The sequence below is a fragment of the Ictalurus furcatus genome, chromosome 20 (genome assembly GCF_023375685.1).
Source record: "Ictalurus furcatus strain D&B chromosome 20, Billie_1.0, whole genome shotgun sequence".
In the NCBI taxonomy this organism is placed as follows: Eukaryota; Metazoa; Chordata; class Actinopteri; order Siluriformes; family Ictaluridae; genus Ictalurus; species Ictalurus furcatus.
The window spans coordinates 1,963,926-1,976,602 of NC_071274.1; the positions used below are offsets into that span (position 1 = coordinate 1,963,926).

A 12,677-nucleotide genomic window follows, 5' to 3' on the forward strand; every position below is an offset into this window, starting at 1 on the left:
GAACGAGTGTGTCTAAACTTTTAACCGGTAGTGTATATTCTTTCCTTTTTTTTTTTTTTTTTTTTTTTTTTTTTTTAAAGTACACATTATACTGACTACATGGACATTTAAATTTTTGTACTTTTATTCTATTTTTAATAAAAGTTTTTATTATACATTATATCATCATTTTAAAATATTATATATTTTAATATATTAAACTATTGTTGTTGCATCCCCCACATCTCTCATTAATATATACATTTATATTATATTATTAGTGACGTTTTTCACTACCCTTTGTTTCTTTCACATTACTTTGATATTATCTTATCTTAAAAAAAAGAAAAAAAATTCTATTTTTCCACACTATTTGTTCTTATTACATACTTTTATAGTTCATATTGTTATTATTTTATTCTATTCCCAATTTTCTTTATTGCGTTTCTATTATCTGCAGATTTGATCATTTGAATATAATTTTTTTTAAAAAATTTTTTTATTAAATGTGCTATATGAATATAGAAAAGTTTATTACAGTCGTAAACTTCACTACGTTTAGAGGCACGGAACCAGCAAGGGGAAGAAATTTGGAGAATTTTATATTTTGTTATTTCAACTCAAACAGGAGGTTATTAGGAAAGAGCATAACGTATAAAGACATCAATCGAGAATGTTTTTGGTCCAGACTTCTGGTAGGCAATGTTTTACATTTTTTATTTTGTATGTCCACAAATTGTTCATTCTGTCCTAGTACCTAACTTTAAAAAAAAAATTAGAAAAGAAGAAAATAATTTCTAAAAATTTAGAAAATCCATCTGGCCATCACTGGGACTGGTTTTATATATATATATATATATATATATATATATATATATATAAATAAAAAACTAAACAAAAAAACAAATTAGCATAGACAGATTTCCCAACAGGAAATCACACCTTTTAGTGGTTTTAAATGGGAAGTGTTTTAAACGTCGAACACTCAATCTCAATCTCAGCACGGCTGCTCAATTAATCCGGTTTGGCCATGCCTCTTGTGGCGTGTCCTAACCACGAGACGAAAAGTCTCAGTGCCCCTCCCTCTTTGTCCTACTTTCCTTTCAGCCTGAACTCAGCACAAAAGCTCGGAGAAAATCAAACTGCATGACGACACCGTGGCGTGAAGGTGAGGAAAGACCAGTATTTGAATCACTGATGCTTCCTCATCCTCCTCCTCCTCCTCCTCCTCCTCCTCCTCCTCCTCCTCGGTTTGCCGTCACTGACCGTCCGCAGAACTGTTCACCGAGACCTCTATCTGTTCATCTCCTTTATCTTTCGCTGTTTAATCTGTGCTAATGGACTTACTAAGCGGGGCTAAAGTTCACGCACGGAAACATGGGAGGCGTCGTTTACACTAGTGCTGACAGGCAGGGTGAGGATGAGGGCAACGATGACATCATCGTCTATTTAAAAAAAACACACACACATACACACAAACACACGAGGAGGAAGATTCCTCTTTTGTATTAGCAGGGAAGAGAAACGCTCTTACACAACATTTTCCTCGCCCCGCGTATAAAGATAGAGGAGCTCGGTACTGTCTTCACACCACAGCGCTTTTAAATTCCGGACTCTGATTGGTCGGAAGGTCTTGATTATTTTCCTATAACGGCGGCGATTTTCTCCCAGTAGCGCAGGTTTATATTATGGTGTACGGTTTCTATAGTAACGCCTCGTTCGATGTGACCATGAACAGATAAAGATATGTTTCAGCTCTTAATAAATACGAGTTTACGCTGCAGTATGAGCACTTCGGGATGTGCTGTTCAGGATCGGCAGGATATTTTACACCCGTCCTGTCATTTCGAGTGTCCCTGTTTTGTTTAAAGGTATCAGCTTCCTGCTTTCACCGAGAGCTCGAATGCAAATAACATCTCCGATGTCCACTCAGGAACCGGACACGGCGGCTGTCGAGGCACCTTCGCGCACTCTCGCGCGCACTCTCGCGCGCACTTTGCTGGTCTTCTGGAAGCCGGGCAAGGCGGGTCGCGGTCGAGGCGTATCAATCAGAGGAGTTTTGAGAGCGAGATGATGGCACGGCTAAATTTAAGCGGAGGTTCTGGTGTATGTCGTGCGTGTCTCTCGCTCTTTTCTGTCTCTCTCACGGCAGACGGACAGCTCGTCCATCTGAGGCTAAATATACAGTCTCCTTCTCTGGGCTTGGCTATTTTTGCCCTGTTTACTTCATTTGACCCAAACACAGATGACCTGGAAGGTGGCTGTAATTAATAAACCAGTTCATCCAAACATAACAGAATGGTGTGTGTGTGTGTGTGTGTGTGTGTGTTGGGGGGGGATCAATAATGTTAATGGACTTTCTAGCGCCGTGCGCTTCATGATCATGTCCCATTACACAGACCGTCCCCAGATTAACCTCCAGATTCCTCCCGAGACATCTCCCCTTCCTCTCCTTTTTCCTACTCTTCCAGTTTCAGCTTAATCTACTCTCTGACATCACGACCTCCTGGTCTACACGTGGCTAATTTCCACTTTCTTACATTGCCCACAATGCCGTGCTGTCACTGGTGCAGTGCTCACTTCGTCTCTAACTGAAGACGGCGATGCGGCGGTGCTTTAATCCGTTACTCCTCCGGCCTGTCCAGCTCTCTTGCTTCTAAACAGATCGGCTTACGAAAGCGCCAACTTCCACGCTAATACCCGATGTCGTCGTCGTCGTCTCCCGGAGCATTGCGTTCTGGGACTCCGAGTCCGGCGTTTGCACCGGCTTCTCTACGTTGGCTCTCTCATCGTTTAACGTCGCTGGAAAACGAGTGAGCGGGGAAAAGAAGCCGTTCTGCTTTTTTTTCCGGTGCACCAGAATCACTGGACGCGTCATAAATATTGCAATATTTACACACGTGCGATACGCGTTTTCCATTAAGCGGGTGATAAAGACCGGAGCGAACAATGAAGACGGCCGCTGTTCAAAGGCTCGACAGAGCGTTTCAAGTAAATAAAAGAATAATGACGACGATGATTATTTCGGTATTAGGTCGGGGACGTGGCAGGTGGCAGACGTGCGCCGTGTATTATTCAGCGCTGATTATTCCGATGACAGACTTGTGTTTGTACAGAACACACCGGAGGCTGCGGTCGTGGGCGTGTGTTAAAGAAGCACATGGCACCGGAGCTCATCTGCTACTCATCGTGTTTACCTGAAGATCCGGTTCGTGCAGGAACGCCGACCGAGAACACGCAGCGTTACTCAACCGGCATACGTGGAAATCTGTCAATCATTCATGTGATCAGTCCAACGTGCCCTTTAACCCACCCGATCAATACTAATCACACACACACACACACGGAGTCAGGCCTGGAGGAATAACTGTTTTGTTCTCCCCGAGGCTCTGCTGAATAAAGACTGAATTGTTTTTTTTTCCCTTTTCCGTTTTTCCACAGCGTCCTCGTGCAGAAGTATAACAATAACCCGTAACGTCGTGTTGTCACGTGGAAATAAAAAACTCCTGATCTGGAACTGAAATTTTGTGCAAAACCACCGTTTGCATGAATCATAGTAAACTATACGAACCAGGCACTGTGACAAAGCAGCAGCGTGCAGGGTTTCCTTCCTGCATTGGGCTGAACGCACCACGTTTCGAATCGCGACCCTATGTTCACACTAGCGAGTGAAATCGAGAGACGGCGTCCGTTTCCCGTGTGTGTGTGTGTGTGTGTGTGTGTGTGTGCACGAGCGACGCAGAGCGTCCCTAATACCATCAGGTTCCCTTTAACGAGTCGATTTTTAAACAGCAGCGGACCTAGACTCCATCCCTGAGGAACGTCTTTAGGCTCAAAAAATTTTTTGTAATCTAAAATTTGATTACATTTTTGTTTTTTTTTTAAATACGCTTAGCATATAGAGACTCCACAGAGCCGCACTTATTAGAATACTACACACGCTACGCAGAAACTGATGATCTCGTGTGTGTGTGTGTGTGTGATGAGGTCATCCTGTCACCAATACTGTGGTCTGGAGTTTAAACAACTACATTTCTTTAAAAAAAAAAAAAAGAAAAAAAAAGGGGGGGGGGGCCCTGCTTTTTGCAAGAAACGCTTGTGTGTTTTGAAAGTCGCATTCCTTTAGAGTTTAAGAGTTGTCGCTCCCCCGTACTCCTACTCGCCCGCTTCTCTCTCTCTCACACACACACACACACACACACGGCTAACTTTTAATTAACCCTGCTCCTACAGCTGCTTTCGTATGTAGCTGCCAATCATGGCCTGATCACACACTCACACACACACGGCAGGGCGACTCTGACGTTCTCACTGCATCCCAACATGGATTTATTTACCGCATTACTACACTGAAACTTGATTTGGATTATTTTTCAAAACACTGAATGGAAGAAAACAAGCTTTTATTTTTTTAAAATCTATTCAACCATCTTGTTTGTCCTTGGCTCCATTTTGCTCTTCAATGAGTAACAGGGTTGAGCTTCTTTTAAACACAGAATGAGCACATACACGCGATGCCATACTAATGGTGTGAGGACATCAAGGACGTTCTAATTATTTACTTAACGTTATTTAAAAATAATAATAATAATAATAATAATAACTTGTATAACAGACAGTGCTGTATGTTCAAAGTGACCTCGTCTGTCCGGATCACAGATAATCAAGAAAATGATAAAACAGATGAAGGGGAAGAGAGAGAGAGAGAGCGAGAGAGAGAGAGAGAGAGAGGGAGTATTGTATTGTATTTTAGGATAAGATACTGTATATATGTGCTTCACTCGCGTTTCAAATGTTTTTCCCCCTCTACTTTTAATTTAGATCCAGATTTGTAAACGCATGGATCAGAACGTTTTTTTTTTAAAAAAGGTATAAAGTTTGGTGGAAATCGTGTTTGTGCCTGCCCGGACACTCCTCTTACCTCTAGGAGGGCATGGAGCTGACCTTCCTGCACGCAAACTCCCATGAACCTGCGAAAACAGAGCACAAATAAAGAAGATGACCGTGCATCATCACTTCATCCCATTCAGCGGTGTTCACTTTACATATTAAAGAAGCAGGACTTCCTGTTCCTCTTAACCGTCGCTGTGTATCGTTTACTTCATCACACGAAGCTAGAGTGAGAGTTAAAGCGTCTCCAGAGTCTAGCTGGTGCCCTTTCAACAAGTTTGGAACGATCTGCTCCAGCTGGAGTACATCCTGTAATTTGTCACTGAGGATTAGCGCGCGGCGGCGGACGAGGAGGTGAGCGAGACGCTCCGGGAAACGGCCCTGACGTTTTCGGCGTGGCGGAATACTAGAGCAGACCCCGAGGGGAAAATAATAATAATAATAATAATAATGCTTTCACAAGTCAGATGTCTAAGGTAGAAACTGGAGTGTGTGTATACACAGGGTTTTACAGTAACCACAAGGTGTTTGCGGGGGAAAATAAAGTCGTAGGTTTTACTTAGCATGTAGACGCTAGAAATGTTTTTGGAGGCAGCTCGGAGGAGCTCGCGATTTTTCAAAAACGACCGCAGATTCGGGCCGTGAGGACGTCACGTTTAGGAACGGCTGTTTATATCCGCTTAGAACGCAAGTCAAATCCGGAAGTAACCTGATCCGTGGACGTTCCACTACGTTCAATTATATTCCGTTACTAGAAATGGATGAAAAGTCCCGACATGTCGTTCTTCAATAAAGGAGACTTCGGGACATGCTGTAGTGGATAAATAATCTACGTCGGGATGTTGACGGTAACTTTGCACCACGCCGTCTTTGATTATTTTTACTGTCACAATACGACACTGAGTAGCTTATTTTGCTATTAGGGTGAATTATAGCTATTTAGGTTTCGGTTACGTAATACAATGACGGCTAGGTTACACTAGTTAGCTAGTTGTAGTGATTAAACGCTGCAAAATATTTTGTACTATATTTAAATGTAAATAAGTACGATGGACGTGCGATACAACGTGACCTTGGCGTTGGCATCGTCGTTAGATATGTAGGCGACGAGAGAACTTGTTCTCCCGAGAACATTTAGTGATGAAAAGATGGGGGGGGGGGAAAAAAAGCATATGCCTAAGCGAGACGTCTAGACGAACGCCGACAGACAGCAAGGACAAACAGGGCTGAATGGATAACACTCACAGCCTGCTAACGCATCACTCTACCTAATCTTCCATTCTCTCTTGGTCTTACACGTCGCACTGCAGCTGGAAGACGCTATTTATGAATCGCTCCGTGTCCGAGACGGGTTTATCGTGCTGTGCGTTAGCGCGGCCTCTTAACTCCCACATGGTCTCAGAGTCACGTTCCGGATGCACGGGAGCGTGTGGAGGGTTTTTCAGCGCTGGTCGGGGGAAAAGCAGCTAATGCTTTCTCAAGAAGTCGCTAGAAATCGCCGCAAGACCTCACGCGGACTAATTTTGATCTGAACAGAAAATTAGAGATTAGAATCTTTATTTGGTCATGGCTTCATCTACTGTTTTGTCACTTTTTTCAACATAATTTCTACAAACGCAGACAAAATGAAACAGTAGTAGTGATTAGTCTTGAAACAGACGCAAAAAGGGAAAAGGGTTATGGACGGAATAACTCGCTTTTATTACTGCAAATATCACCCAGACTACAGTTTTCAAATGAAGCACAACACAAACACTGGTGATTAGTGATTGGTCGTTGAGAACAATGGTGATCAGTGATTGGTCGTTGAGAACATTGGTGATCAGTGATTGGTCGTTGAGAACAATGGTGATCAGTGATTGGTCGTTGAGAACAATGGTGATAAGTGATTGGTCATTAGGAAACCATGGTGATCAGTGATTGGTCGTTGAGAACAATGGTGATCAGTGATTGGTCGTTGAGAACAATGGTGATCAGTGATTGGTCGTTGAGAACATTGGTGATCAGGGACTGGTTGTTGAGAACACTGGTGATCAGTGATTGGTCGCTGAGAACAATGGTGATCAGTGATTGGTCGTTGAGAACAATGGTGATCAGTGATTGGTCATTATTGGTCATTAGGAAACCATGGCGATCAGTGGTTAGTCACTGGGAAACAATGATCAACAATCTGTCGGCAGGTAGACTTGTGATCAGAGACTCAGTTGTTGGGGGAAAAAATGGGGATCAGTGATTGATCGGTGGGTTTATACACTAGTGATGAGTCGAGGGAACCTGCTCATATAACCAGCAGCTGTAAAGTAGTCTAGAGACCCGTATCGAGTGCAGGGCAGTAAAGTCACTAGATTTATCGCTGGGCTCTTTTCACTAAAGGACTCTAAAAAGTTGCTAAATCTAGTGACAGAGAAGTTGAGTTGGCAACACTGAGTGTGTGTATCCGTCAGAGCCTCCTCCTACTCCCTGGGTCCCCATTCTACCCCCCACCCACCCGGGGCAGTTCCACACCACACCGATTTAGGAGTGACTCTGGGGAGTTATGGCGTAATAAACTTCGGGTCTGACATTTATTGCTGCAGCTCGTTGGGTCTTTTTCCAAATAACAAAGACCCCCTTAGTCAGCGCTCGGGGCCTTCCGCCCCCGTCCAGCAGGACACAACAATGACGTGATTGTGAAAAACACACACACAGGCCTCCCGTCCCTCCCTCCCTCCCTCCCTCCCTCCCTCCCTCCCTCCCTCGCTCCCTCTCTCGCTCCCCCTCTCTCGGCCTGTAGCTCGGGCACACATTCTGCTGTACAAACACCGAGCACGGAAATAGAGCGAGCCCGAAACGAGCCTTCTGAACTGCAGTTCCATTTATAGACAAAAGCGCACATCGGGTTTTTTTTTTTTTTTTTTTTTTTTTACGAGACTACAGTTTTCCACAGCCGGGCCCTCAGACACCGAAACACAGACACTACAAATCAAGTTAACAGTCGAGGAATGAGAACTGCAGCTTTACGCTACATCTCTTCCCTGAAGCTTTGTCACGTCCAATAATCACCGACTGCCAGCCTTGAAATATGTCCCGAGTGTGAAAGTGCGTTTCGGTCGAGTACTGAAGAATCGAGCTGACGAATCATCCGTACTAATGTCTCGTCGCGAGTATGAACACTGACCAACCACGCTGTTATCGACTGATCCAGATCTCACTAGCACTAACGTCATATAGTGTTACCTTAGCAACCATGGCTGTGGGTCAACTCGAACATTAGCTCAGCGGGTTGAACGTTACTAGGTACCACTATCATCCTCTAGTAATTTGCATATCGGATGTCATTGGTCCAAAGCTGTAGGGCCATTTTATGACATCACAAACTGGCCTTCATCGACATTATATAATATTTTACCAATTTCATGTACATTCTTTTTAACTCAGATCCATCGATCAGCAGAACAGACAACGAGCCACGGCGTCTATTAGCGATGTACGTGTGTGTGTGTGTGTGTGTGTGTGTGTGTGAGTGAGACAGAGAGAGGAAATGCTGCTTTTTAATATAACTCATACATCCTGATAAAATGATAACGTGTGTGTGTGTGTGTCTGACCTGAGGATGTTGGGATGCGAGAGTCTGTTCATAAGTTGCACTTCTCTCAGCATGTTGGCTCGATTACTGCTCAGCTTGTTCATCTTCAGAGCCATGACCTGGTCTGAGGCTTTGTGACGCACCTACACACACACACACACACACACACACACACACACACCGTGATATATACACAATATTTACTTTTGCTGAACTGGAACATCACAGTAAGTAAGGAATAAAACACTCCATATTGTGCTGTTGTGGGAAAATAATCCGCGACAGGACGGCATGATGAAGTGAAGTGACTGTCACGGCCTGACGGTGATCATTTTCCTGGAACAGCACACCCTGAAGTGTTTTATTCCTCTTACAATACAGGATCTTTCCATTCCAATTTTTTATTACTGAACGAACGCCGCTTTCTTGTTACCTGCGACTTCTAACCAATCAGAATTGAGAACTCAACAGCACTGTGGTGGAAGAAACTGGATTAAAACTGCTTGGAAAAACTGCCCCCACAGGGGGCGGGGACATATACGTCCTTCGGAGCATTTCATTTGACGAACGCAAGCCTAGTACAGGACGACTCATATTTTTCCCGGTTTTCCTGAGCGAACGGTGTCGGTAACACCAAACGAACAGGTACGAAAAGTTCTGATTTCGGGAGCGCTTTAAACGACACTTGTATGCTTTTAGTGCGCCAGCCGGTCGAGAACGTCCTAGAACTCCGACGCGTTTAAAGCTGGACACGAGTGACAGTGAGCGATGAAATCATACGCTGTACGTGCAACATCTCTTGAATCATCGGATAACCCGCTCTCTCGTCAGCAGACCCGTTTCTGCACTTCCTCTCCACGTCTGAACTAAAATATGTCAAGAGCGATAAACCACAGGAAGCTTTGGTGACAAGTGTGTGAAAAGTCAGAAATGACTTCGGTGCTGGGCAGAGCTGAGTAGTCGAGATAAACCCTATGAAGCCGAATAAAAGAGTGCGGCGTGATACAGCGGATTAGCGACGCTAACTCGGTCGGCTGATTAATTAACGTAACGCGATGCTGTTACACCGATGCTAATTCAGGGGAAGCAAAGTGCGGTTTCACAAAAGCACACACACACACACACACGTTGGTGAGTGTCGGATTGCACACATTTCCTTTAAATTGTGGACCATCACCGCCACCACAGACTGAGAGGAACTTGAGGCAGGAGTTCCACAAAAGACACACACACATACACACACGCACACACTACGACCATCACAGTATAAGCTAATTAAAAAAAAAAAACCCTCACCTAGCATTGTTCTGGACCATAAATTCTTGGATGTAGCAACTACGTAAATATCAGACATAACAAATCTTAGGACGTCCTAAAACCGTTGCTGTTCGAGCCTTTCAGCTGAATTCTCCAATCTGATTGGCCAGAAGGTCTTGATTAATTTGCGGTTGTTTATTCACATAGGGCGGACCTTCCACGTAAACAGATTAAATAAATGAAAAGAATAATGTTTTATCGAAGAAAGTTTTCTGCAAGGACGTGTTTATTTAACGTTTATGGAACGTATATAAACTTGTTCGGAACTACAAAATGGACGTAATCGGGATTTGCCGCAGCGTAAGAGGAATAGAACACTTTAGGAGGTGGTGGTGTAAGAAAACAAGCGGCTTCTAGGAGGTAACAGTAACTCCGATCCGTCCCACATCCCCTTTGATTGTTTCCAAGTCTCTTCTATTCAGTTTCTGCTTGCTGAACCCAACAATGCATGAACCCCGTGTAGATCCAACGCCGGTTTGGAAAATCGAACAACCTCCGGATTTGGCGAACGTTCATGAAAATGTCTGGATCTGATGCTGGTTCTGATGAGAAGACACGAGGAGTCAGATGGCCATGTATAATCTCCAGCCCACCTACAGAGCGAGCAGTCTGGTTGAAACACAAGCCCAGACGATCCCTCTACCGTAAGCACCGGTCCAGACAACCTGCTACACAACCGTTCTACCAAGAGGAATAACTAATCCATTCACACATCCTACAAAAAACAATCCATTACACATATCTATATATACACGGATGGTCACCTTGGTCATTTCTTTGCTGGGGTCAAGCAAAAATCAGGATATTGGAGTCCTGGTGTGACATGTTTCTGAAGACAGCGAACCTTAGCTAGTTTTTTGGGGGAGTTTGGGAGTAATGAGACTCATTGTGTTGACTGAAAAGCAAAAATCAGCTCCTCCATGCTGTGTCTTCTAGTAAGATGTGACCCAAGCCCCGCCCACCCTGCACAGGTTTGGCCTGTCGCGTCCTCTTCCCTTTTCCTAGAGGGATTTTATTTGGTGTGAACCTCAACGTAACTTTTCTACCATTGGTATCTATAGAAATCTGCCAAAAAAAACCTTGGTTTGTTTGGTTTTTACGACACGTTATTAGAATCCTAATCCTAAACATCCTGTGACTTTCTGGTCCCAACGTACACCTCTAGGGTTTGATGTTCTCTGCGCGAAAATATCGTTCGGTCAACCAATAGTGAGTTCAGTTTCCTAATACTGGTGCATCAAACAGCTAACAAAACCTTCCCGCCGTGGGGGTTTTCGGATGTTTTTACCATGGATATCTGTTCAAAACCTGCCTACGGTGGCCATCTGTTGAAATCTCCTGTGAAAACATACTACTTGCTTTTCCTAGGAAACCTCTCAACCATGGATATGCATTCAAATGTGTTCTGAAAGCATACAACCATGGGTACTGGTTTCGCAGCTTATCTGAAGGATCCTGCTATCTGTTGGGATCTGTAATTAAACCGGTCCACCACATGGTTATCTGTCCCAATCTACTGTGAAACCATTCTAACATGGCCGTCTGATCGAATTTCAAGCATTGCACCATGGAACGACAAAGAATGCAGTCCGTGTCCCATTGTTTTCTGTTTGTTTTAAAAGGTTAAACTACTTGTTTCTAGGAAATGACTCGCTCATGAGCGGCATACTACTACTACGTAGAAGGCCACCTGGTCAACAATGGGGAAATCATGAGGAGAATATATGCCATTGTTATGGATGAAGATAAAGTAACTGAGACTGTGGACCAAAACCAGTTCTTCACATGCAATGGAGATGCTGAAAGTGTCTCTGCAACGTTCGACACGTTGGAGGACCCATCTCTGTCCTAAGTTCTGATTGTGGTAAACGGCCTTCGACTCTAATACCCTGCACTGTCAGTCCTACATCATGTCTCGCCCACTGAAGCATAAACAGTGGTGTCTACTTCCAAGAAGCTCCACCATCCCAACAGTCCCTGGTTCATTTGGAGTGACGGAGGGATTGATCTCCATAGTGGGCTTGACGTGAGCAGACGAGCAGCTCTGCGTGACCGGAACTCGTCTTCCAAACTACGCGGGGGGCTTTCGGGGCACTGCATCAGAACCGTTCGTGCAAACTCGATATCAAAACCAAGACTGATAGCAAGAGTAGATTTCTCTGAGAACATCCGTAGGAATGTTTCATAAAGAACGTGACGATCTCAGACCGAGGGTTCTTAACTCCTTCACCGAGATGAACGCAAAAATCAACCAAACTCCACAATATTCGAAAAAGAGCTTGCGATTTTTCAAAATTGCCGCATCACGTGACGTCATTCACGTCCGTCGAACGAGAGTACAGCTAAAAGGTCTCGTTTAGCGACAAACGTCGCTACGGAGCAATCTCGTGCGACTGCGATTTCGCCAATTCAAGTGGTTTTCCGTGGTATAAATACAGCGTGTATACAGTCGAAGTTAGCAGGTAACTAGAACAGCAGCACATAATCTTACAGCAGGTGTACCTCAGGGATCAGTTCAAGGTCCACTGCAGTTATAAAACTGGACCGGAGGCGTTTATTTATACGACACGACTTTTGAAGTAGCATGAATAAAACAAACTCCTTACCTTATAGACCTCCGAGAAGAAGCCGGAGCCGATCCGTTCGCAAATGAAGTCATCGAGGCGCGTCAGGCAGGAGAAGGCACTGATGAGGGCACGGTAGGAAGACGGACACACCCTGTCTGGTTGGGCGGGGCCTGTCTCTGCCTCGAACGCTCCTCCGTCCAGGTCCTCCAGCCGATCAGGCCGCATGGGGAACCCGGCGATGGAGTTGCGCTTGCTCCTCTCCATTGCTACTGCTGCACGACTGATGTGGTGGACGATTCTTTAATCAGGCTTTCACATTTTCTTTGGAATCAGAAGAGACAGAAATCTACGTTATCTAA

The 12,677-nt window shown here is 44.4% G+C and overlaps 1 protein-coding gene across 1 annotated transcript in view; it reads right to left on the reverse strand.

Moving 5' to 3' along the window:
* Positions 1–12,677, reverse strand: part of tesk2 (testis associated actin remodelling kinase 2) — a 28,542-nt gene that overhangs the window by 7,773 nt on the left and 8,092 nt on the right. Inside the window, exons 3-5 of the mRNA XM_053650975.1 lie at positions 12,358–12,639; positions 8,456–8,577; positions 4,901–4,949 (exon numbers count right to left, since the gene is read on the reverse strand). Of these exons, the coding sequence (XP_053506950.1) occupies positions 4,901–4,949; positions 8,456–8,577; positions 12,358–12,582 (396 nt within the window). The 5' untranslated portion in view covers positions 12,583–12,639. The remainder of the gene's footprint in view (positions 1–4,900; positions 4,950–8,455; positions 8,578–12,357; positions 12,640–12,677) is intronic.